Source organism: Penicillium canescens, assembly GCF_028828765.1.
Source record: "Penicillium canescens strain IBT 15451 chromosome Unknown utg000004l_segment0_segment0, whole genome shotgun sequence".
Lineage (NCBI taxonomy): Eukaryota > Fungi > Ascomycota > Eurotiomycetes > Eurotiales > Aspergillaceae > Penicillium > Penicillium canescens.
The window spans coordinates 5,174,798-5,198,502 of NW_026703966.1; the positions used below are offsets into that span (position 1 = coordinate 5,174,798).

Genomic DNA, 23,705 nt, shown 5'->3' on the forward strand with positions numbered 1-23,705 from the left:
AACCTCGATCCTCAAACCAAAGAACGCAGCAGGGGCCAGCGGTATGCAGCTGCCATTATCATATAAATTCAGATTGCGCTAACCATTACCAGATACTTCCCCCGCGTAGCACGGAAAAACATCCGTAGGACGACGAGTCTGACGTTATCCACGCCAATTGCAATACTATTTTCAAGAAGGCTGACCAAGATCGTAGACAGCTCACATCATAACTAAGGGAGGCCACGGATGCTACGCGGAGAGGGAACTCTAAAAAAGCGCAGCTACAAACGAAGGTCTGGAAGCTCGCGTCGGAGGTCAATAAGTCAAAGCAAAAGACACAAGATCTAGAGAAGCACCTTAATAAGGCGACCCTAGACAGCAGAAATTATGTATCACGGCAAGGACATAAGAAGACATTGAAGGACTTGCTTAGCGCCTCTTCATCCGTGACCAAAATGATTGAGTCGGGTTTGAGTGAGTCTCATAACGCATTCGTGACCATATTTATGCCTAATTCCGATGTGGCTCAAGTGCCCTTTATAGACCAGTCCGAGCAATTCGGGATGCTCGACAACCCGGTGGTTCCGGATATTACTGCACCGACATTTTCTATCTCCGATCCCCCGCTGCCCGATTTTGACGAATATGTGGCAATGCAATAATACCCAAGATAGCCATCTAACTTTAGTTCCCCGCGAAAGAGATGCAGCTTCCACTCCGTCTCTCCCGATACGTAGTTTACCGCGATAGGTCTCAGGCCAAACCTTTGCCATATGGAGTTGTCGACGTCGACCACCATGTATTAAGGAAACTCTCTACAGAGCTCGGAGTGCAACAGAGGGCGAGACGCCCGAAGATAGTTTGTAATTGGAAGTACATAAGATCAATTGTATGTTCCCAATCTAGATACTTTAACAAAGACTCTACCTATCTCCTCCCCGGGGCCGGTACTAAGTGGTGGTACAAAGCGACCTTAGCTCTAAAGGTTTAGCACGGTCGGTGCCTCATTACTCCTATTGTATAACGCACGACATCACGCAGGAGCCTACAAGTTATTCGACCTTCGCATATCGGCCGAAATCTAAAACAGACTGCACGGTCACGGACGGCCCACCTAGACAGGAACAATTCCATTCATTAGACAAAGACAAGACTGAATATCCCGCCTTTTTTCATGACTTTCGGTAGCTAATAGGGGAAGGGAGATTTGTACTTCTTAAGGGTCATAGATCGGGTGGACTCGGCACAAGCAGCGCGTGAAATCAAGTATTGACTGGTGTCTAGTCCCTCCGGAAGGCTATATTCACACAAGCTAAACCCAAGGAATAGGAAGCTGGCTATGAACTATATTGATCATCTTGAACTTATTTACTTTGTAGTGTGCTTATTGGCTAGGTCCGCGATGCACATAGAAAGCATTCTTTCTTTAATCTCTTCAACCATAGTGCGCGCGCGTTTATTGTTCGAAATTCATCATTGGTCTCTATTCATCACTAAATAAATGTGATCGTACCAGCTTTCCGTAATGTCTAGTTGAATGGCATATTCTAGAAAAAATAACAATTCAAATAACTTGGAATAAAAGCTCAATGTTATCTATGAATTCAGAGGGCTACTCTACGGCACTTAAGAAGCGAATGCTTTTGCCACAGATAGAATGAATTAATCGCTAACAGTCGGTTAGTAACCGCAACGTAGTGTGTCCAATTCGCATTTAGTGCGCGTCTTGTTTCTTTAGCACTAATCAGTTAATTGGATTGTGTCGAATTTGCGAAAAGTAAAACAGGGTTCTAGGTCAATTATGCTATTAACGTTCCGGTTGTTTTCACGACATAGGAAAAGTTTCCTACTAATATATATATCTAACAGGAACAAGGTGTATCCACATTGGCACTAAACTCCTCCAGTCATCTCTGTCCTATCTTGCTATCATCAGCTTCCACTTTCAAAAATGAATGCTCGCTTTGTAACATCACTTTTCCTCCGCTCCTTTCGTGGCTATCACTGCTTAGCAGAGACATATCGAACCGGTGCATCTTATAATATCAGCGCTAAACTGCCCAGATCGTCCGTGGTGAGTTATATCACTCTAAATATACTACACAACTTTCTGATTTGTAAAGCCTCCCCAAAATCCATCCTTAAATAAGGCATCTGAGGAGATGATGCTCTCTTTATTCCAAGGTTATCGGCCTGTCTTTAAACCTCACCAATTAGGATAGGAGGTGGAATCTGCACTGCTCCTAAGCCCCTCACAACGCATATACTATTATGATAGTAAACTTTTCGGTGGATACGTGGCGTTCTTGATAGACCGGATTCTCGCCGATTATTGCAAGCCAGCATTCACAGCATATCTCAACACATCGTTCTTGCTTCCTATCCCACCCACTATACCTATAGTGTTAAGGGCATGGCCGGAAAAGGTCGAGGGTCGGAAAATCTTCCTCAAAGGATCTGTTCAGATTCTAGGAACATCGTCCAATAAGTGGCTCGATGCTATTAAGGCGGAAGCTTTGTTCATCCAACCAAAGGCCTAGAGCTCAGAAGCGGTGCACGAAAAATAGGGTTGAACGCACCCCAGAGAGGCATCGATAAACCTTATTATGCAAGCAAGGATACTGGCACATAAATAGACGATTCAATTATAGGTAATTGGCGAGATGTCCGTAATATAGTCCGGGGCACTGAAGCAGGGACATTGAGCCATTTTCAGATAGAGCCGGTAGACTTTTGATGATCGAGAATTGACATATATTTGAGGCGACGTGATCATGTCTTGCAAGTCTTACAAGTGGAAATATATATACAGTACATGTACATATCAAATCTGACGCCGCATCTAGTCATCTAGATATCGCACAGTTTTTTTTTGGCTGTTGAAGTTTGAGTTTGAGTGAAGAATTTTCCTCCACAATTCTTCTAAGCACTGAAATCGTAACATCTGGTATATCCGTCATAATCACCATACTTTCATCGTGGGCGAGGAACTCCTACGCGTTGCATGAAATTGACATAATTATGGCATCTCGAAGCTCTGTCTCAAGAGGCGGAATGGTGATCCAGATTTCTCGCACAATCAATGGAAATCTTTTTGCGTTTTTGTCGATCCAATCTATAATTCGAGACCTCGCGAGGGTTTTCAGACACGATATGTCAAACTTGTCGGCCGCTATGAACACTCCGAGGTTGTTCCACATAGCTGCATGAGGTTCCATATTATTACCAAAAGGGCACTTCCGATTTTGAAAGTGCGACCTATCTGTGTCTTCGTAGTCTTGGAGGTATAGAAAAGAGACAACCCGTTGAATAGTTGCTAGCTCGTCATCTGGTAGATCAACATGTGATAGAGAAGCTTCCTTATAAAAAAGTTATCTATATGTAGCGATCACGGCAAACTTGTCGCATTTACTTTGAATCCTCCTTTGACCGCAGCGTTAAAAAAAGGGTGATTGGGAACAGACAATCGCACGATGTACCTAGAACTTCTGTCCTTCGCATGATATCGTCAGGTCTGAGTATCTGCCTGAAGCCAGAAGGCTTTGCAAGATTGGTTAAAGATTTGGAAACCCCATGATTGATGTAGCTACATGTAGGTCAAGTTTAACTCGATTTACCGTAAATCATTCTATACTGTCCTTCCCTTAAGAAGCCTTGAGTACTATGACGTCAACACTAATTTCGTTCGCTGCGGAGTGGGTGTAACCGAAATTAGATAGTATTGTACACCATACAGCTCTTATTCATTTAACTTTATTCCGTACAACATTGGAACGTGATTTAAATACGAGTATAACCAAATCTGGTTTAGCGGATCATGTGATTTAGGTTTGAAAGAGAATCAATCTGTTTCCGACGTAGAAGGCGATCTCGGGCGCTATTGTACTAGTCTCTATAGAGAAACCATTAGACGCTAAGCACAAAAGCACTATGTAGCAAATACGCTATGCAATAGGAAGCAATCCGGCCTCAAGAAATTATTTTCACTTTTTAACATGTCTTGGATGTCGCAAATGCTTCCACGCATACCAAAAAATTACTTAAATTGAATTTTGATGTCTTTCCTCAGTTAATCTGCTTTGGTTTGGAACCACAGTGGCAGGAGGCCTTTCTTTCGACAGTGCATAGCCGACCACGTAGTAGCGCTGCGCGCCGCCTATATATAGGGTGGTGACTAGTACGACATGCATACGAATATTGAGTGCGGCATTTTTGTTACATAGGTCGCAAAATTGATATGCTCATAACAAGTGCTAACAGCTAATAGATGTCCTATTTGTTACTTTTAATATGTACGAAGACAATAACGTGCGGCTTCGTTCTGAGAGAAAGCTGATCTAGTGCTATAGCTTGAAAACGTGTAGTCAACTTGACCACCACGCTGTAGTACATGCAGAGTCAGAACTATAAGTGAATCGCCATATACCACCTGAAAATAGTAGGTGTATTGATAGTTGAGATAACCAGTACTTTCAGCTCAATTTGCAGCTTGCTGTGTCTATCTAACAAAGTCTGAATAATAAGGCTTTTACATTTTGGTCGGACTTGAAAATACACGCTAGTCAGCTCTCGTGAAATATAAATCGATCCATCTCTCGCGTCTAGTTCAGAAAACGGCCAAGTTTAAAATCCAAAAAAAGAACCGGTTTTGATGCACCCCTAGACTTTTTGCGCTTTAACTTCAGGTGAAGCTACAATATAACTCGCTTCAGAGAAGCTATTACGGCTGTCAGTTATCTCCATAGACAACAGACGCGGGCGCTAATATGGTTAGCGCAGATTTAACAATAAAGGCTAGCGTGGTTTAGACCACAAACAGCGTTTTCCAACATATCTACTAAGCAGACTGCTATACGGGAGACTGTTGGAGGTCCCAAGAGTCCCTAAACTAACCTCTAAGGTCAGCTTGCTGCACCAGAGCCTTCTACGACTCAGACTTCGGACGTCGAAGAATCAGCAGGGCCTCCTGCAACGACCCAGGGCTCTGCTTCCGTAGTAGCGGCCCAAGCTTCCGCTCCATCACCGCCGGAGCAATCGACTTCCACTTCTGGGAACGTACAAGGCGACATAGACATAACAGATGCAGGGGGATCAAATAAGATCAGTATTTCCGACCGTTAGCGTTTGATTCAGGATGTTATCAGCGTTCCCCGTGATACGACTGCAATCATGCGTGCGTGTGCACAAAATATTCCTAATAACTGCGATATAAATTACAAGCAACTGAAGGTTATTCTCCACCCTAATAGGTTTGTGTCGCTAGCAGACAAGCCAAGCGTAGATAAAGCGTTCAAAAGTAAGGTATATAAGAGGTTAGGTAGCGAGATTCTGCTAACCAGTTCTTAGGGGTATCGTGGGCCGAAGGGGAGATTGAAAAACGCTTTCCTAGCGACCTCGATAGGAACCATCATTTCTTTTAGGGAGCAGGATCTAACGCCGAGCCGTATGTTGAAGGGGAGCTATCCTCGTATCACAAACAAGCCTATGAAGAAGCCACGCCTTACATACAATCTCTTTACTTTGGCTTATAGAAAGACCCACGTGTGAACCTTTACTAAGGACCTATTCCCGCAGAAATCCGAACGCCGGCTCAAAAGCTTGACGTAATCAACAAGAAAATACAAGAGGGAAACTCTAAATTACAGAAAGAATCCGAGCTTAGCATCATCCGCTATTAGGAACTTTTGGGGTTATAGAGACCAATCTTTCTGTCACCGGAACTCGCACCTTCCTAAATGCAGGCAATAAAAGCATACTATGATAGATTCCATTATCTAAGCGAATAGGCAACCCCCCTCCTAAGCGCTTAACAAATAGTTCTTAAGCACCGAACTCGCAACCTCACTCAAACCATGCGCCGATTTCGCAGCCTGACTCGAACAGCGCAGGCTCCCAGCTACAACACGTATCTGCCGGGAGCCGTATACGCACGATTGCTATATTGCCTCGAAGGGTCGTGCGCTCAATCAATCCCGGTTATACATCAACCGGAGAGAGAATCCGTATGATTCAACACCTTAGACTCATGGGTGCGCGTTTTGTAGTTAAGGACGCTAACGGTAGAATTCGTCTTATATCTAGCTTAGCTACTAGAGGCTAACTAGCTATTGATGGAGTAGAGTCTACCGGAGTCCCTAGTATCCTCCGAGGGGAGGAGGCAGTGAATAACCTTCGCAAACAGATTCGTGCCGGGTTTGGTGGCACACACGGTCTAAATTGGGTAGCCGTTAGAGAAGTGGATCCCACGTATGATAAGTCTCTATTTATCGTAGTTAGCTTCTTCCATGAAGGCCCCGGTGGAAATCCTCCGTTATAGGAGGTTAGCCTCTCGCGATCGGCTCTCAAAAAAATCCTCTTACTAAAGGAAGCAGACAGACTAATTTCAGAGGCTTTAACTTATAATCCTAATATCGCTCTGTAAGATGCCATCTCGGGCCTATCTAGTCTAAGTTTGAAGTCTGGCGGACATTCCACGCAGCTTCCCGACTTTGGACTTCCCGTACCGAGAGATACGGGCTACCTCCCTAACGACCCTAATAGGCCCCTACAGCTCGGCGTTGCTTCTAACGTGTATAAGCTAGCGTCGTTTCTATATCCTGTCTAATAGCACTAGTTTGGTTATAGCTAGTAGGGAAACATGCCATAGCCAAACATAAAACAGTGACATCGGATAGTCACATAAGAGAGCACGGAAAGGTCGAAAGGACGCCTAGTGGGCATCTCGCAGGATTCATATAGAGCTAAATATGTGGATTTTATTATCTTATGCTTTACAAATAGGACAGACAGCTAGATAAGTTAGTTAAATCGTGCAACAATCAAGTCAATTAAGTGAATCCTGATATTATCCCTTCATTTTGGCGTACCAGTATGACTTGGCATTTTAGTCCTATCCAAATAATATTTAACGTCGCATAAACATTTTCAGAAAGAACCACCTTGCAACTAAGACTGTAGGCGTACGTGTATAAGCCTAGTGAGCGGAAATATAGAGAACAAAGTTCCTATAATACCTTGAGGCAGTAAAAGCCTTTTGAAGGTACTGATATACGTTTGTACTAGAAGCAGGTGGTATAGAAGCTTTGAGATAACTTATAACTCAATCTGAAATGATAGCTTGCAGTGTCATTCTTTTCCATTAGAGAAACTAAGACATGTGAACCACTTTATAATAACTACATAGGCACTCGAAATCATGCAAATTGACATCCATTGTAGTTGTAACCGAGCTTTAGAAGTAGATAGAGTCACGCGCGTACTGTACCACAGCAGCACCATTGTTTTAATTACAGATAGGAACACTCGGTCATATTAGAACATGAGGGGGAATCAACGGTTAATGCTTCATCTAGTACCTTTTCTGGGATTCACGACATCAGGAGTCTCTAGTCAGATTAGCGCGACGTTGTCAGAATCCCAGCCGAGAAAATCCGTCATCTTACGCATTGCATCCTTTTCAGCATCAACTTCTTTCCATAAATCTTGTGAGAGTTGAACTGCTAATGCTTGTTCGTCCTCGCTCTAAATGCGTGCTAGTTCGTCTAGGCAGAGAAGACCGACATCAGTATTGAAGAGAAATTCGTGAGGATCAAACGTAAGTTGTCCAAGTATGAGAGACTTTACCATAGACTCCGACGCCTCGAATTTACGCACGGTCCCTAAACGAGTTTTTTAAGAGAGAGCGACAAAAGCTTTGATCTAAGAATTAGTGAAGGACTTGCTGCACCTATTCACAAAGGTTAGCCGAGCCACGCGATGAACCAACGAGAGACATACATAACGTTTACTAAAGAAGTATTGCCTAGTAAAAGTATGCCGACTCCTAGAGCACTAGCGAGCCTCCACTACCATCTGCCGCGGCGCACATAGCAGCCTGTGATCTTATCGCGGCGGCACTGCGGTGATTTTGAAGAGCGAGGATCGTCACTGTAAGCAGCGAGGATGCTATTCAAAACGTGAGATGTATTGGCTTTTGACGAGATATAGGAAATATCTTTGTTAGGGTGTCTGCAAAGCTCTTCGTAGTTGAAGTATAGTAGTACCTGCCTAATACGCCTTGCGATGAGGTTCGAATAGGGTAAATTCTCGTCGTCATCAAGCATTCGAAGGTAATCTGCAGCTGTATCTATGCCTCTCCATTGCACCGGAAGTCCTAGCGCCGGCAATCCAATTGACTTATACAAATTCCAATGGTCGAACAGGGGACGTAGTATTTAATCGAGATCCTTTGCGAGGAGGGGATAGGCGCTCGCGTCGAGAACGCCTTAAGCTTGGTTGCCGTCGAGCTTAGCATCGCTAGAACATAGCAAATATTTCAAGGTATGCTCCGAGGAATTGAGCGCCATCTAAACGGCGGGACAGTCTTCTCTAGTGCTAATAAGCTTATTCATGCTTTCTAGTTGGCTAGCGACATAGCGTCCTGGTTCCAGAAGGACAGATTGCTGCCTCAAACCGAAGTCATCAACGCCAAAAGAAGGCGGTTTCGGATAGCATAAAAGTCTTCCATCGAAACCAGGAGTGTCGGTGTGCTCCGGAAAATTCAAGTAATCCATCCACGACTGAGAAACAGCTAAGATTGATAGTGTATCGGGTGTTGAACAAGGACCGACAGGAGGATAAGATGTTTGACTCTGAGCGGATTGAATGGCGTCGGTGGAGGGGCTCTCTTCGATGACGGTGAACAGTTAGATAAGGCGAGAAACATCGGGATCGAAGTTAGTATTACCTGATGATACAGAAATATCCTGAGCGGCTTCTAGTACTAAAAATTCCTTTACGAATCCAGCATTCATGAGTGCAGCACTCACTATGGACACTTAGGGCTTCGTCAGCTTCCGGAGATCGTCCAAATCGCGCCCGAAGTCCCGAACGAGCTATTGAAAGTTAGGGCCAGATATGGTCTCTTTAACCGGAAACTTACTTTTCGAAGCTGGTTTATATCCAAAGTAAGAGGATTTATGGCCGGCTCATATTCCTTATCGGTTAGCTATCGGCCGCTATGGGCGAGTAGAAAGAGCTCACCTCAAATCTGACTAGGACAGAGAACGAAATTTTGCAATTGCTTCGATGCGTTGATGAAATAACTGATCCATCAGTTACACTCAATATGTGCCATCGGGTAATGCCGCGTGACTTAGCCCACTGCAAAAATAGTACCTTCTGGAGAGTGATTAATTGGCCGATCTGCTGCAGTCTTTTGCCAAAACGGTTTACCAGCTAATTTCAGCATTAGCACAAACTATCTGTAGAGCGTGTTTAACTCACCCTAGGCGAAACACCTTCATCCCTCTCTTGTCCGTACTCCGAACAGGTATCCTTTTAGAGAAGTGAGAGAACAGGACTACGTTCAAGGGACGTGCACATACCTGGAGGCCTATTATGACAGACGTCATTGTCACGGGAGATCAGCCCACAAGGGATATCAGGTATTATGAACGAGTGGATACAGTCGTTCTCGAAATCGGCTTGACAAATACACTCTTCGTCACTCTTTTCTGGCCCCACAGCCAAGGCCTTAGCGCAGATCAATTATTGAGCGGGCCGCGTCAAATTGAGATGATTACTAGGCTGGTAGCATACACTAGTTTCGCCATAGCAACAATAAAATGGGATCCCATATTGCCTACTCGCGCGATGAAAACAGCCAATAGAGCAGGCTTTCGAAACTATAGTGTCCAAGCTTGCTTTTTATCTGGCCGGAGCTGGCTAATTTATCACAAGCTGCACTTATTTGAGGGTTCTGGCTCGGATGGACTCAATTCCTGGAAACATGCTAATCCCAGCCAAACAGGACTATCAGTATGCTCGATGAATTGCCCGCCAATCTTGGTTCAATATCCATTCTTAGCGCCGCGTAGTTACCTGATATTGAACCTGAGGGGGCGCCCCTTCTTCAGCTCAGAACCACATCGGGCCCTTCTCATGAACTATAAACGAGGCGCATTTACAGGATGGATCGAAATCAGTTTCACCACTTGCACACAGCATTTCTCTCTCGAACCCTCTTTCGAAACACGCTATACCTATTACGGTTACTCTGCCCCTGAACCCCTTTCTTGGCAGTATTCCAGTGCAGTTGTAAATAACAGCATAAAATTAGCTTCCGTATAAAGCTTGTATGGCCTCCGGGGCGCAATCTGTCAACGTTCTAATACTGTGGCGCCGGAAGCACGGTCATGGTGGAGCTTTCCATTATCCTGCATGAGTGACACCCTTACGTCGCAAGTCTGAGTCAAACGAGGCTACTCATTGATTTGCGGATGACTCATGATGACTCACCGAATATATATCTAACACTCCTCCTCCCCCGAGCTCGCTGGAGACATAGCCACCACGTTACGTATTGCTGCTCCCATAATCGAGAAAGTGAAAAGGCGAGTGTAAATGTGATTTTTTTAATCTCATAAAATGGCAGATTCTTCGCTCAGCTTTGATACGCCCGAATCGCTCAGCCCTTTTCTAAGCCGGACAAACAGTGACCCTCGACCTGTTGTTCTGATGACTTGTGGTATGGCAGGTAAGAGAATGCAAAATTGGGCGGCCAGCTTTGGTGTGGATAACTGATAGGGACATTGTTAACAGGGTCGGGAAAGTCATCGCTTTCTAAATGGGTGATACACAATCACCCCTCTTTCAAAAGGCTTTCAATCGACTCTTACATATATACTGAGCACGGGCTCTACAGTATCGATTACCCAGAAGATCAATACAACAACTATCAAGAGGAGGCCGAGAGCGCCCTCCGAAATGAACTAGCGCGGATCCTTCGACAGGGCTCTCAAGATGTAATCCTAGATTTTTCTTTCGCATTTAAGAAAGCTAGAGAGGAATGGAAGCACCTAGTCGAAGAGTTTGGGGGGCGATCTGTGCTTGCATATCTTGATGTCGGTATTGATGAGTTGCGGCGGCGGGTCAGGGCGAGGAACCAGTTGACTGTTAAAGATGGCGACTCGGCTTTTTTGTGACAAATGAGATTTTCGAGAGCTTCATTGCCGGCTTCGAGAAACCGATTGGGGAGGCTGGAGTTATCTTACGTCTTCAATGAGGACTTAAATACGGGAATCGATGTATAAAATAGAGCAGCGAAATGAGATATGATCTACTGCGTTCGTTCATGACCACAAGAGCCAGACCTAGGTTGCCAAGTAATGTTATTATTGTAATTTACGCCGAATCATTCAATGTATATTAACGAATGCAAGGGTATCAGACAGATGTCCTAGTGCGATTGAAGTGGGCTGTGGGTGATGAAGAGAGAGATTAAACATAAACCTGATGGAGAATATAACTGTATAGTAATTACTGTTCCCTATATTTATTGCCAAAATAATATTTTCTATCATAGATTGACTTGTTAGACAGTACTCAAGGGGATCGATTTGTCCGTTCCAGTGAGCATCGCTGACAAGAGAACGAGAGCAAGCAGGGTCGTTAACGAGTGAGCCCAGGGCCTGTGAGATGCTAGTAGTTTCTGAAAGAGTATTACAGGTAATTTAAAGAGCTTCCTATCACGTGAGGGATACTTTCAATACGATTCAGTAGTTGAATCAGAGTTAATCCTGAACTAGATTAGCGTGTGTCGGAATAGGGTTCGAGAAAGATTCTATGAGAGCAAAGTGGTGAAACTAATTTCGATCCATCCTGTATTTAATTATGTCAACACTATCATTCGTGGCAATACAGTAACGATGTGCTTCAATTGGAGATAAACGTGGCATAACCAACGCAGTTACAGTACCCATCAGCCTTCAGGCAAGTCAGAGGAACCGAACATGGTGTGGTTAGCAAGAATATCCTGGCAGAGATTTCTCGCTTTCTGCGCTACGGGATCCCTAGCAGACATCGCCCTCAACCATCGCACAGCTTTATGCACCTTAAACTGGACATTGAGTGTATCGGTCGTGATTATTTGCGTTCCTTCGAGTAGTGCAATCATAAGAATGGCCGTGGACTGCATGAGATAATGTAGAGCGCACCACCCCGGACACGACGTGGAGAGCCAAGCTGTATCTGGCTCATCAGGGAAGATATCAATTGTTTCTTTCGCCATTCGTACGCACAAAGCCGCCATAGAAGCACAAAAAGAGTTCGGGAGATTCTTGTCGGAGGATTGATATGTAACAATGTGCAGACACGGTTGTAGAATCAGAATTTTGGTGCAATAGAAAGTAAAGGCGAGACTCGTGCGATGACAATCAAGCGAATCCGCCGCTTCTGTTCTCAAAAAGCGGCATGTGGAAGGAAGAACGGACAGCCAGTGGTCAGCGGAGCTGTTTAGGGAACGTATGACAGATTCCAAATGCTGCCGTGACTTCAGGGCGCTTGTCGTGTAGATTCCAATAATAGCTCGTCTCATGATATGGTTTAGCTGAATAGCATAAACGAAGCGTAGGGAGCAGGTAGTCGTGAGCTTGCCCACTGCTTTCTGCGGGTTGGGCTCCCCTCTGATTTCCGCACGCGAAATGCGCTGCAAGGGAAGCGCCTGATACGTCGGCCTTCCAAATAATGTAGGATGAGAACTCTGCAAAAACTCGCCGCTTGCTAATGGATCTGCACTTGTCATACGAAAGTCCACCGGTGTCGACCTTTCTTCGGAAGGGTCCATGTTGCCATACGGCGATGGTGCAGGAGTAGTAAAGAAAACCATGTCCATGCTCAACGGCCGGCCAATCGTTGCACACAACTTAGTATCTAGCATCTGTAGCGCCCACCACAGTTGACACCGACTTTGTTTAGATATTGGCGATATCGTATTACTCTCAGAGCGAAAATAGAGTCCCATCATTACAGCTGACCTGATTGCAACGCCACAAAGCTTCCATGCCCTGTACAAATTTCTAAGACACCATCCATAATAACAACCGGCATAGACAGGATCCAAAAAACTAACCTTTTTGCATGGCCAGCGGAAAGCAGATAGAGGGATGCCAACGCCTCCACCTGCACCTGTTGAAGATTTGAAGGTTCCAACAGAGAGTCGGCCAAGGCCAAACTCCATCCACGTCCAAAAAAAGTGTTATGTGCGTTGCCTTTCTGATTTTCTGGGAACTCAGGTAGACTTTCCTTACTCATCGCACAAGGCTGCCCTGCTGCGACAGCTAGAATCATATTGAAGATAGCCAACCATCTTCTCCCTGGTTTTGCTGTTTGATCAGAATAAAATGATCGATACTGACTTAAAAACGTTTCTTTTCTGATGAAGGGGAAGTATACATGCGTAACGCCAAAATAAGCCGAAATAAGGTGGTCGGCAATTGCTTGTGAGGGCCGTCGAGAGATGTCCACATCCTCTGGGAACTGAAGCTTCACGTCATCCAAATAATAGTCCATAGAAGAAAGTTCGCCTCGGACAAAATTATCGTAAGAATCGTCTTGGACATTAGAGTTTCGGTTAGTATCATTAAGATGACACTTCAGTCCGTACAGCCACTTCATCACTGAGTGGTCTCCCACATATTCCATCGCCTGGTTTTCCCTCTTCTGATTGTAATCTTCAGTGGTGCAGTCAGCAACAACGGCGGGAAAAGACGCGTCGGAGCCATCATGGTAATCAGTTTCATGAAATACGTGAGCTGGATGTTTGGATGATGAAAGGATATCCTATATTCAATCATTGTTAGAAATTCTCCTCCTGTAGATGCGGGAATTTGAATTGACTTTGTCCAGGGGGCGATGATCACGAAATTTGGAGCCGAAAACATGATCAACGCTGTTGGCAACTTCAAAGCCAAGCTTGGGATAGATTTCTCGTAAAAGAGATTCGTAGGTTTGAACTTGGTTTGCAAGATTGTCGAGTTGTCTGAGAACTTCTGGTTAGACTGGCATTCAGGTGCTGTGTAAATTGACATACTTGGTCATCTTGAACCGTGTGCGATCTTCATAGACGCAGGGAAAGGAATTCTCTTCGCATCTACGACATTCAGGCCTGTGACCACTACACTTCGCCTTCTGTTGTCGGCAAGACCGGCACGCCTGTTTCGCTCGGCCAGGCGTGACGGCGTTTATTTTGTTTGTGGCTCGGGGTATTGGGACTTTCGGAAGCCGCGGCTCCAACACATTCAGCTGCATCGAATTTTCCCCTCCGTTGGCTTCTCGAGAAATTGGGGGTTCGGTCGAGCTGGACGCGGGTTCCGGCAATTGAAATGAGACATTATCGAACCCGGGCAAGTTCGAAGGGAATAGGGTCGCCTCATCTGCTGGAATGCCGAACTGGAAGTCATCGGGAGCCCAAAAGTCGGCCTGCGATCGCCAGTTCATGGTGCAAACAAAGCGGCGGTCAAGGCCAACTTTGTCGGAAGTTGAAGGAAGGATGGCAGAGTGGCAGAGCTGGAGGGTCTACAAGCAGCAGCTAAGAGCGACGTTGACAAGTCTTCTGAAACCCTGGGATCGATTGCATGGGGCGCTTTATGTGTATAGGTGCTTTGCTAAAAGGTATCTTAGCTGTCGTCGATATATGTTGTATCATTGGCTGGAAGGTTTCGCCGGACTAGTAAAATCAGGCCCCCTTGCTTACAAGAAGTCTCCGCTCTCCGCGGATAGAGCAACTAGTTTCCGGGCTACATGATTAACGAATTATTTCATTGGGAAACATGCTAAGCTAGCATCAGCTTCAAGAGATTTAACAGCAAAATTAATCTCAAGATCATGAAACCCCTGATATAAAAACTATTAAGCTAGACAGTTGAATATTATATGTTCACGTATATTTCTGCTTCAGATTTTGAAGTCTCCCAAACGATCTTCTATATCAGATCTTTTTAACACGCACTAATTCGAAGGGGCTAACGTTATAACTTTAATGGACACAGCTGCCCAGAGATTGAGGACAAGTCGAGGGATGTAGCCAACAAGCGAGCTAAGGGGCTGTGAGAACGACGGTATTCTTGGCAAAAGTATTACAAGTAAGTTATAGGACATTTTGTCACATGACAGAACCTTTCAATACGATTCGATGCTTGAAACTGCGCCAAATTCAGAAATGGATTAGCGTGTTTCGGAATAGGGTTCGAGAAAGATTCTCCGTGGTGAAACTGATTCCGATCCATCCTGTACAAGAGAAAGAGCTCCGATGTGCGTGATTCACAGTGGGCTTGAATAAGGATATCTCAGAGATGTGGCTAAATGCCTCAAGAAGCCGGACAGTATGAGGGCTATAAGCTTGATGTAAGAGCATGACCAGTCCAGCAAGAATGATCCTATCCATCAGCAAACAGATATTGAATATGAAGAGCCTACATACAAGGAAGAGAATGCCAAACCTGTCTCGCAATCTGAAGAAGCAACATACCTGTCGGAATGTGATCGTTGCACTGGACAGACGAATATGATGCTCGGCAGTACGCTGCATGCAAGAAAACAGCCAAATACCACATGGGCGCACCTTCTCTTTTATGAGCTAATAGTTATTTTCAAAGAGTCATGGTCTGTCAGATATCCGTAACCCTAGTCTTTCTCTCTACAGTAATTGGCCTTCTTTCTATACTACTTTCCACAGGATTCAGGGCTACCGTTTTTGGTTAGCACCATGCCAAGCTCTACGGGAAGAGCGAAGGGTTAAGAATCTGTAATATGATCTGCGCGCTACGGTCCATTCGCTGCGGTTATGATTCTTCAGAATGTCTGCATTCGTATCCTGCGTCACATCGTGGGAATGATATTGAACACTAGGTGCACCGTGCAGCAGAGCTCCGAAAACAAACTTGCCCGGACCCAACAACTTGGGAGCTGAAAACAGCAATACAGCAAATCCGTTCCTCCTTTCTCGTGTTGAATTATGCTAGAACGTACCACCTTAAAGGTATTGAGGGGTGACCAAGAATACTGCTAGACTCACCATCCGGGTAGCTCAGCGACCAGTCCAAAACCTGAGCTTGGCGGCGCTCATACATTGTCTGTTGAAGGATGTACCGTCTGCGTTTGTTTTGCAATCACCTGCCCTCTCTCTCTTGTTTCCCTCTAGCCACCCTATCTAGAGAGCTTTGTTGCTTCCTATGAAGCCCACGTTAAAACTTTTCTGCGATGACAATGCCCTGGAAGAAGAGCCGGTGATCAACGTCGATTACCTTTCGAACGTATGGAGAGAAGAGGATATTTGGGCGACAAGGAGGTATGTGCTTAGGGAGAAAAAAGCCTTGAAGAACAGCACCAGACTTGAGAATGCACTATGGAGGACATGGACGAAGTACCAACATCAGCTGGACACTGTGTCACCCGACTGTGTAAGTTGGTTAGTCAATACTGATTTGATCGGACTGCGCGAAGCCTTGCCAATTTTAACAATTTGGTTGTTAGGGAGAAGGATAGCGACATTACTTGGCTCTATGGCCCGTGGAAGTCCATTGAGTCGTCAGCTAAGGCTCACGCGGCAGCAGCCCAAATATCCTGCGAATGCTCACGGTTGCGATCAGCCATCAGACCAGCGCTGAAACGAACGACACAGCTCTTCTTCGCATCCTGTACACAACTTGGCCCTGAATGCCCGACAAATGGACCACTTGTCCTTGAAAAAGACGTTCTCAAAACTGGTGGCGCTTGGGCACGGTTCAGATTGTCCTGTCCACAATACCCGCTATCGCGCCTGGCCGCGTCCGCAGTCCGCTACACAATGGAGTGGTCCAGGAGTATCTGGCCCCAGTTTCCGCCACCAAATCGCCCAACGGTCCACTTTGACATTGAAGTTCGGCAGTGCATCGCTATAGGTTCGACGATCACACACGACGAAGCCTATGGTGAAAGCTCTCTCTTCCAGAATTCCGTCGGGGGATGTGAGTCATTCGATGACGTTTCTCGCCCCACTGGAGAGTATTATTTCTTTATGGACAGCGGTCTATTTTATGAAAAGAGCCAGGGACAAACCATCACAGAGCTACCGTCCACTGAACTCAAATCACCTCACGGGCTCATCGAGGAGAACGACGGTTTCTTCCTTTAGACGATTGTGGAAGGAGTCCTGCATCTCCGGCAAAACTAGAGAAAGAGCCACAAATGTCACGTCTCTCACAATGAAGGAATTGTACATATTTGGCTGTAGTGCTGCTCATGCTATTGTGCTGAAATACATTTTGATTTATATCGCTCCGAAGATTTGGTTTCAATCTTCGAAAGAGAAGATATTGTCCTGTCCCTCCACAAACGAGTCTTCATTCGTTTGCCGATGGAGAGGATTTTTTTGGGAACTTGCATCCCTCCTATGCAAATTCTCTTTGACTTTCTTGTCAACGTTACTGGCAGCTGGGATAGGGGAAGGGCGCGAAATATTTTCACGATGGGGATGCGCTCTGCCTGTTTGAATAGCGCCGAGATCGGTCACTCGATGAGCGGCGGAAAGAGCAAAGTCGCCGGAGTCAAAGTACGTCCGTTCCTTCCGAGTGTCAGCACGCTCACAATAAATCACATCTTAAGTACCTTGGATTTTTGACCGAGTAAGCCTCCACGCGGCCGCTTTCTGTACTTGCTCAAGTGACGTTTCTCACTTTCAGACAATGGCTGAGCAAATATTATTAGCACCCTTGCTTCAGGGTAAGCCGGGTGTGGAGGAGCCCTACTTCGGGATATGGTTCCTTGCCCCCTGATTGCATTCTGAGAGGTAGTCTAGAAGGGCGCTCCAAGTACCTGATGGAATTTCTACCTGACCTGCAATACTTATGAATTCCTGGGCAAAGGTCTATGATGTTATTATTCTGTCACGTGGTAGTAATCCGTTTGAGTTTCCCCTCTTGCACTCCAAATGCCCCTAGCAAGGCCTTAAACACAGCCATGTGAAGTAAGTAAATTGTAAATTAATGTGTTGCTTAGAATCGGCTGACCAGCTTGTTTACTCCACTCTCTTTCTCTCCCATGCAATTTGGTTAATAAACTCCTTCAATTACCAGCCCCCAGCATTTCCTTTCCGCCACATCTTACTTTCCGCCTTCAGCCACATTGAACTGTTGGGCTTGACATACACGTACTATAGCCAATCTCCAGTAATCTTGTGTTTGGTCCTCACAATACTTTGAGACTGCTTGCTTAGACCAAGTAAAGCGCGTCGGTGAGTGCCTAGCTCAGCCCGGCGGCACATTCGCTTAGTGTCTATGCAAATATTTACGTTTATACTGAATATTAATAAGACAGTTTTTATTCGCGTCCATCTCGGCGCCAGACTTCTTACCGTATAAGAGTAAAAGATTGCTCTTCAACTTCTCACCTCTTTCGGGTTCGTCCACTCATATTTTAATGGGATTCTGCAACTAAGTGAGTAGCGCATTGCCAGCCGAGACAAACGGAGACACATAGTCGGAAATTGCTAGGTTTCGTGCCCCGAGTAACCAAGCACGCTGCCTTTTGTATAAATAGCTTCCAGATAGCTTCAGTTTTCCCTTAACGAGAAAACCATCACCCTCTGCGTGCTCGTTCTTCATTGCTTTATGCTCTCACCATACCAAGCGCAATCAGATGCCGCAGCTACTCTACTGCGCCCCGGTGTCAAGAAGAGGACAAGCTTGTTTCCAATGGATTCCTGGGAAAAGAGGTATTCTCAGAAATGATAATAGTAGGGCGATATAGACACGCATATTCTTAGTGAATTCCAGCCTCGCAATCAGTTTCTACCAGATATCCCGGCATTCTTAAAGCAAACATCCACCCGTAGGTTTACTTCAGCTATTTCCATTTCAGGGGCTGGCGACGAGGCCATAGGGCGGTTCACGGTCACGTAAAGTACGAAAGTCAAAGTACTTTGATGTACCCAATTTCGAGCTACATAGTGCCTTGGCGGTGGGAGCGAGAGCTGAGAGAAGAATGTAGAACGTGAACTGGTTTATCACTGAACTATAACGAGACAGATACTGTATCGTTTCGGCGGACAACACGCTGCACATCGCGAAATCTTATTTTTGTGTACCTAGCGGAAAGGATGGCGGCCCACATGCGGGTTCCACCTCGCACAACCGCGCGAGGAATGACAACGGCCGACGCGTTGGAAAACCTTGATTCGGCCACTGCTCCTCGGGCCAGAAGGCAGGCTCGGCTTAGCGACGGCCACACTACCGTAGCTCGTGCGAACGCCGAGATCACGAGCACCGGAGACAACAATGGACGCATCACGACTCGGGAAATCTGGCGTCTGATCGTCGGCTTAAAAAAACGAACGTCTACCAAACCGAGCTCATCCAATCCACTGAAAACGAATTGCTAGAAGTGAAGCACGGCCGGATCGTCCTCCATAAGCGAAACGAGAAACTTAATGAGGAAGTTCGAGCCTTGCGGGCGGAAAATTGATGCGTTCTCGTCGACACATGGCAAAATCGTGGGCCGTGGTAGCAGCGAGCCACCCGCCCCTTAACCGAACCATCAACGCCCGGACAAGGATCAGAACTGCGTCCGAATTAACACGCAGGCCTCCTTTGTGGATCCAAGAGACACTGGTAACGGCGGACAAAACATGTTTGGGCGATGTCTCCCAACGGAGACCGCGACCATCCACATCCGTACGTCGCTGCTGAGCGCATCGGCCGCACAAGACGCCCAAATGGGTGGCCGGGGCTGGCATCACTAAAACCGGATATGTGTTCCGATTCAAGAACCTAGAATTGGCGGAAACGGCCCGCATAAACAGCGAATGGCTGTACGAGCTAGGAAACAACACGAAACTTGTCAAGCCGTGGTTCGGCGTCCTGGCACACGGTACCCCGACAGAGGACTTTACCCAGCAAACGCAAACGCAAATGCACAGACGATCGAGAATATTATGAAAGAGAATGAACTGCTCGAGCGAGGATCCGGGATCAAGGAGGTGGCGTGGCTCAAGAAGGAGGATAAAGCGTTGGGAAAGTTCGCATCTCCTCATCTCCTTGGCATCTGGTTTGACACCGCGGAAGGAGCCAGTTACATGCTGAACAACGGTCTCCTTGTTGGCCAGAGATATATCGGCAGTGTGGAACGCTGCGAATTAAAAGAAAAAGCTGCTTTCGTTGCCAGCGATTTGGACACCTAACGTGGTCAGGAAACACCCCGATGTGGACATTGCCCTGGTCAACACGAGCGGGAAGTATTCCCCTCCCCCTCCACCAGGGGTGTAAGAGCCCGATGCCTCAACTGCGGTGGTGACACCCCCAGCGATCGTCAGAGCCTAACGCCGGCAACCTCTAACTCCCAATGTTAGAGACAAATCTATGCGTGCTACAGTTGAACATCATGAAGTCGGGACCGAGGATGGTAGCGCTCATCAACGACCACCGGAGCCAGGACCTGGATGTACTCCTGATCCAAGAACCATCTATCACCACCTATCAAAAACACGTCAGCCACAGCCCCTGACGGCTATACCGACCGACTGCCGAGACCGATGCAGGTCGGTTTTGCAGTCGGATTAATGTCTACGAGAGAGTCTCAACCTCCTCCCTTCACTCGCCGCCTTCCAAGGAATAAATATCTGACTATAGCCGCAACCCGTGGTGGCCTGAGCACGGCTACTATTTTTATTGTTCATTTCAATTCCTTTCCAACTTAGTCCCAATACCTTCCACATTAGTTCAAATATCATGGCAACATTCATCCAGTGGCTTGGCTCAACTAAATGCCAATCTGCCCCTCAAATTTCTTATTTTAGGGCCCTTATTTCTTGAACTTAATAGACCATAGAACGCATCACTTTTGGTATTTTTGGTGAGGAGTTTGGATCCGAAACACGTCGTCGTGAGATTACTGTACATTTTCAGAATGTGCACATTTTTGCATCGTGTTGTGTACATCCTCTCGCGATTAGTTGATGTAGTGTTCAGACAAAACCAAAAGAAATCATTGTGAGGCTGGAAATATTGATCACTAAATTGGTGGAGGCCAACTATTCACTATCATTTCCCACCCTCAACTCGATATACCGGTGCCTCGGTCCACCAGTAGTTTGTGTGATCTTGGCATACCGTAACCCTCCCCCCAGGGTCGATTTAAGACGCTCTTGACGGCGGAAAGATTTCCGTAGCGGACGGCTTACCACAGGGCGCTCTCCCGCGCTTGATTTTGAATGTTGATGTCTAGGTCTCCACGACTGAGCAAGAGGTCCCCCACAGAAGCGGAAGAGTATTTGAGCGCCCTCATTAAAGGGGTTTTGCCTCGGTAAAATGCATTGATGTTGGCGTTGTGCTGGAGCAAAGCCTCCGCAAGACCAACGTTCTCGTATTTGACGGCCAGGTGCAACAGATTGCTGTTCTGAAATTTGATATTGTGTTTCCAGATGCTGCGCTGCAGTTTAAAATCAAAGTCTTTGCTTGATTTTGCGAGGGCAAATAATGCACTACCGTCCAAATACGACACACTCCACAGCAAAAGCTCGTTGGGCAGCTCTCTGATGTTTGGCTGTAATGTATTAGCTCATCGGTAGACTCGGTAAGAACGAATTGAAACAGACCATGATTGTACAGGATTTGAGCTAGGGAGTAAAAGAAATGTAAATGAGGGTGAGGTCTGTAAGTTGGACGCCCTTATATATCTCGCCTCAGCTAAATTCTGTGGTCAGCTAGAAGTGTAACCCGTCACTCCGCTGAGGCGTAGCAATCACATGGCAGCATCAAAGCCTTGACAAGAATGTTTGGGCGGCGTTGAACAATCTCTGGAGTCTAGCTCCCGGGAACGCCAAATCAGTTCCTGGTTATGTCGATAGACTGGAAACCGAATCTATCTTGGTACCCACTTTCATCTAGCGCGATAAGAGTGGATGATAACCTATCACGCACTTCCGAATTCCATAGGCAACCCAGAATTTCACCCAGCATATGTCGACGTTGCTGCTCACCGCAGTAGCCAGTCTGTTCGCCACTCCCTGGTCACCGCGATGGACAGTCACAAGTGCAGCTGATTGCAGCAGTGGTCTGGAATGATATGCCTTCACGCAGGACACTGTTCGGCCGTATACGGCGCATACTGCGTGTCAATGCATTCCTCGACGTACCGACTGTTTCAAGGAAGCGTTCCATGCCAGCAGCCACGCAACCATGTAGGTAAGGAGCCCACGGCGATGGCATAAGAAGCTGGCGAGGGAACGCCGCAGTGATGGCCCTACACCACCACAATCCGAATCATTTTCTGCCTTTGACGACCACTCAATAACTACTATGCTGCCTTGGAATCCGTACCTTGTTTGTGAGATTGTGGTCAGGCCCAATGGCGGTCCTGGCTCCCGTTGCGGCAGCACCAAGAAAGGCGACTATGCAGGAAGTCGATCAAAGTTGAAGACACCAAGATCGGCCATCAAAAGTTGACCACTCTCGCCAAAGAGCCATTGGACTTGTCATCGTTGCAGCCGAAACTCTGTGATGTCGCCAAAGACGTCCTCTACGCGAGATGGCACCGGCAACGGCAGGCCGACCAACTTGGTCAGCAGTGGTACGAAGCAGCCGTCCACAACCAGGCGCGAGTGCCACATGGTTCCAGAATGACTTCTCCATCAGCCATTGCACATCGGGGCCAGCGTCAGACGTCGTCAGCCTCCAGGCGACGCCCTGCATCAGACAACACTGACCGACCAGCTCATAGGCTCAGACAAGATCCGCCGATGCTCCAGTCTACCCACCCCGAGCCAGGGCAGCCAGTGCTGCCATCCGCTCCATTTGTGACTTCCACAATGCTGCAGATGAACGGTGTTCCTTTTCCGCGTTTCGCCGGCCCGACAGCTATCCTGTTATCGGCAACTAATCATACTTTATTTGGAGCTAGATATGGCCGCCCCAACTCTTCGGACGGGTCTGCACCTGTCGGAGAAATCGCAATCATGATCTAATACTGGATAGCCAACCGCCAATTCCCACTGCCGAGGATGTCGAAAGCGAAAACGGAAAGAGACTACATCCAAGCAATCAGCCTTCAAGGCCTTGGCTGATTAGATCTTTTTCTCGCCTTATGGTTCTTCCTTGCCATGGTCGTTGGAATTATCCTAGGCAACTTTGTCGATAATACGGGCCCTGCCTTGCAACAAGGGGAATTCGTTAGGGTTTCCATTCCAATCGGTATGTGCGCGTGAACTGTAAATTTGTCAGGCCTGGCTAACCGGTGCCAGCAATCGGTCTCTTGGTCATGATGTATCCTATTCTTTGCAAGGTACGGCACGAATATTTGCACCATGCATTCCGAAAGCGAGGGGTCTGGATTCAAATCGGGCCCAGCATCTTCCTAAATTGGATAATTGCTCCTTTATTTATGGTGAGTTTAATCCCCCTCGTCAAGGTGATGTGTACTGATATGATCCAGCTTGCACTAGCATGGGCTTTCCTGCCGGATTAGCCAGAACTTCGGGAGGGGTTGATGCTCGTTTGAGAGAAGTGCCTTCTGCAGGCGATAAAAAAGTGGATCATTTGAGCGTTTCTAATAGAAACCCCCACATGTTGAGCAAGATATCGGCTACACCTAAATTGGGGCTCAAGCATGAGATAAACAAAGTGTATCAAGACATCAGACCGCAGCTGTCAAGCATAAGCCTGTCCCGAAGATACATATACCACGTCGATATGAACTATGAGTCTCGAAATGGGAGTCAGGTGAATTTTCATGAGGGCCAAAATGTTACCATCACTCAGACACTCGACTATGGTCGGTTAAGTAGCCCCCTGCGCAGTCATGCACTCGATCATGAGTTTGGGCAAAGAAATTACCAAAATAGGCAAACTTTCAAGGAGCTGAAAGCAAGAAAGAGCGGCTTAGCCCTGCCTGCATCTCTGCTTGGCCAGCAGAACGGGTGATTACCCCACCCACTC

At 46.5% G+C, this 23,705-nt stretch overlaps 10 protein-coding genes across 10 annotated transcripts; 3 read left to right on the top strand and 7 right to left on the bottom strand.

The window, feature by feature from the left end:
* Positions 1-437: 437 nt before the first annotated feature.
* Positions 438-644, top strand: N7446_007303 (uncharacterized protein; the record flags this gene model as incomplete). Its single annotated transcript, XM_058516049.1, has 1 exon — positions 438-644. One exon carries the CDS (start codon positions 438-440, stop codon positions 642-644), a length of 207 nt encoding a protein of 68 aa, XP_058373227.1.
* A 6,727-nt stretch (positions 645-7,371) lies between these two features.
* N7446_007304 (serine-proline rich protein) lies at positions 7,372-8,275 on the bottom strand (the record flags this gene model as incomplete). The annotated part of the gene is made up of 5 exons (XM_058516050.1): positions 7,372-7,503; positions 7,543-7,640; positions 7,770-7,783; positions 7,831-8,134; positions 8,158-8,275. 5 exons carry the CDS (start codon positions 8,273-8,275, stop codon positions 7,372-7,374), a joined length of 666 nt encoding a protein of 221 aa, XP_058373228.1.
* Positions 8,276-8,327: 52 nt separating this feature from the next.
* On the bottom strand, positions 8,328-8,774 carry N7446_007305 (uncharacterized protein; the record flags this gene model as incomplete). The annotated part of the gene is made up of 2 exons (XM_058516051.1): positions 8,328-8,647; positions 8,708-8,774. The coding sequence occupies 2 exons, from the start codon at positions 8,772-8,774 to the stop codon at positions 8,328-8,330; spliced, it is 387 nt and encodes a 128-aa protein (XP_058373229.1).
* A 24-nt stretch (positions 8,775-8,798) lies between these two features.
* N7446_007306 (uncharacterized protein) lies at positions 8,799-9,297 on the bottom strand (the record flags this gene model as incomplete). The annotated part of the gene is made up of 4 exons (XM_058516052.1): positions 8,799-8,855; positions 8,903-8,968; positions 9,004-9,198; positions 9,247-9,297. Coding segments are annotated over 4 exons (369 nt in total), but the record flags the coding sequence as incomplete, so codon positions are not given.
* Positions 9,298-10,389: 1,092 nt separating this feature from the next.
* N7446_007307 (P-loop nucleotide/nucleoside kinase family protein) lies at positions 10,390-10,946 on the top strand (the record flags this gene model as incomplete). Its single annotated transcript, XM_058516053.1, has 2 exons — positions 10,390-10,498; positions 10,564-10,946. The coding sequence occupies 2 exons, from the start codon at positions 10,390-10,392 to the stop codon at positions 10,944-10,946; spliced, it is 492 nt and encodes a 163-aa protein (XP_058373231.1).
* A 776-nt stretch (positions 10,947-11,722) lies between these two features.
* Positions 11,723-12,634, bottom strand: N7446_007308 (fungal specific transcription factor domain-containing protein; the record flags this gene model as incomplete). Its single annotated transcript, XM_058516054.1, has 1 exon — positions 11,723-12,634. One exon carries the CDS (start codon positions 12,632-12,634, stop codon positions 11,723-11,725), a length of 912 nt encoding a protein of 303 aa, XP_058373232.1.
* Positions 12,635-13,049: 415 nt separating this feature from the next.
* Positions 13,050-14,238, bottom strand: N7446_007309 (Zn(II)2Cys6 transcription factor domain-containing protein; the record flags this gene model as incomplete). The annotated part of the gene is made up of 4 exons (XM_058516055.1): positions 13,050-13,079; positions 13,195-13,581; positions 13,639-13,780; positions 13,832-14,238. 4 exons carry the CDS (start codon positions 14,236-14,238, stop codon positions 13,050-13,052), a joined length of 966 nt encoding a protein of 321 aa, XP_058373233.1.
* Positions 14,239-15,484: 1,246 nt separating this feature from the next.
* N7446_007310 (uncharacterized protein) lies at positions 15,485-15,869 on the bottom strand (the record flags this gene model as incomplete). The annotated part of the gene is made up of 2 exons (XM_058516056.1): positions 15,485-15,705; positions 15,815-15,869. The coding sequence occupies 2 exons, from the start codon at positions 15,867-15,869 to the stop codon at positions 15,485-15,487; spliced, it is 276 nt and encodes a 91-aa protein (XP_058373234.1).
* A 102-nt stretch (positions 15,870-15,971) lies between these two features.
* On the top strand, positions 15,972-16,912 carry N7446_007311 (uncharacterized protein; the record flags this gene model as incomplete). Its single annotated transcript, XM_058516057.1, has 2 exons — positions 15,972-16,087; positions 16,273-16,912. 2 exons carry the CDS (start codon positions 15,972-15,974, stop codon positions 16,910-16,912), a joined length of 756 nt encoding a protein of 251 aa, XP_058373235.1.
* A 159-nt stretch (positions 16,913-17,071) lies between these two features.
* Positions 17,072-17,558, bottom strand: N7446_007312 (uncharacterized protein; the record flags this gene model as incomplete). The annotated part of the gene is made up of 3 exons (XM_058516058.1): positions 17,072-17,341; positions 17,386-17,466; positions 17,526-17,558. 3 exons carry the CDS (start codon positions 17,556-17,558, stop codon positions 17,072-17,074), a joined length of 384 nt encoding a protein of 127 aa, XP_058373236.1.
* Between the last annotated feature and the right edge of the window lie 6,147 nt (positions 17,559-23,705).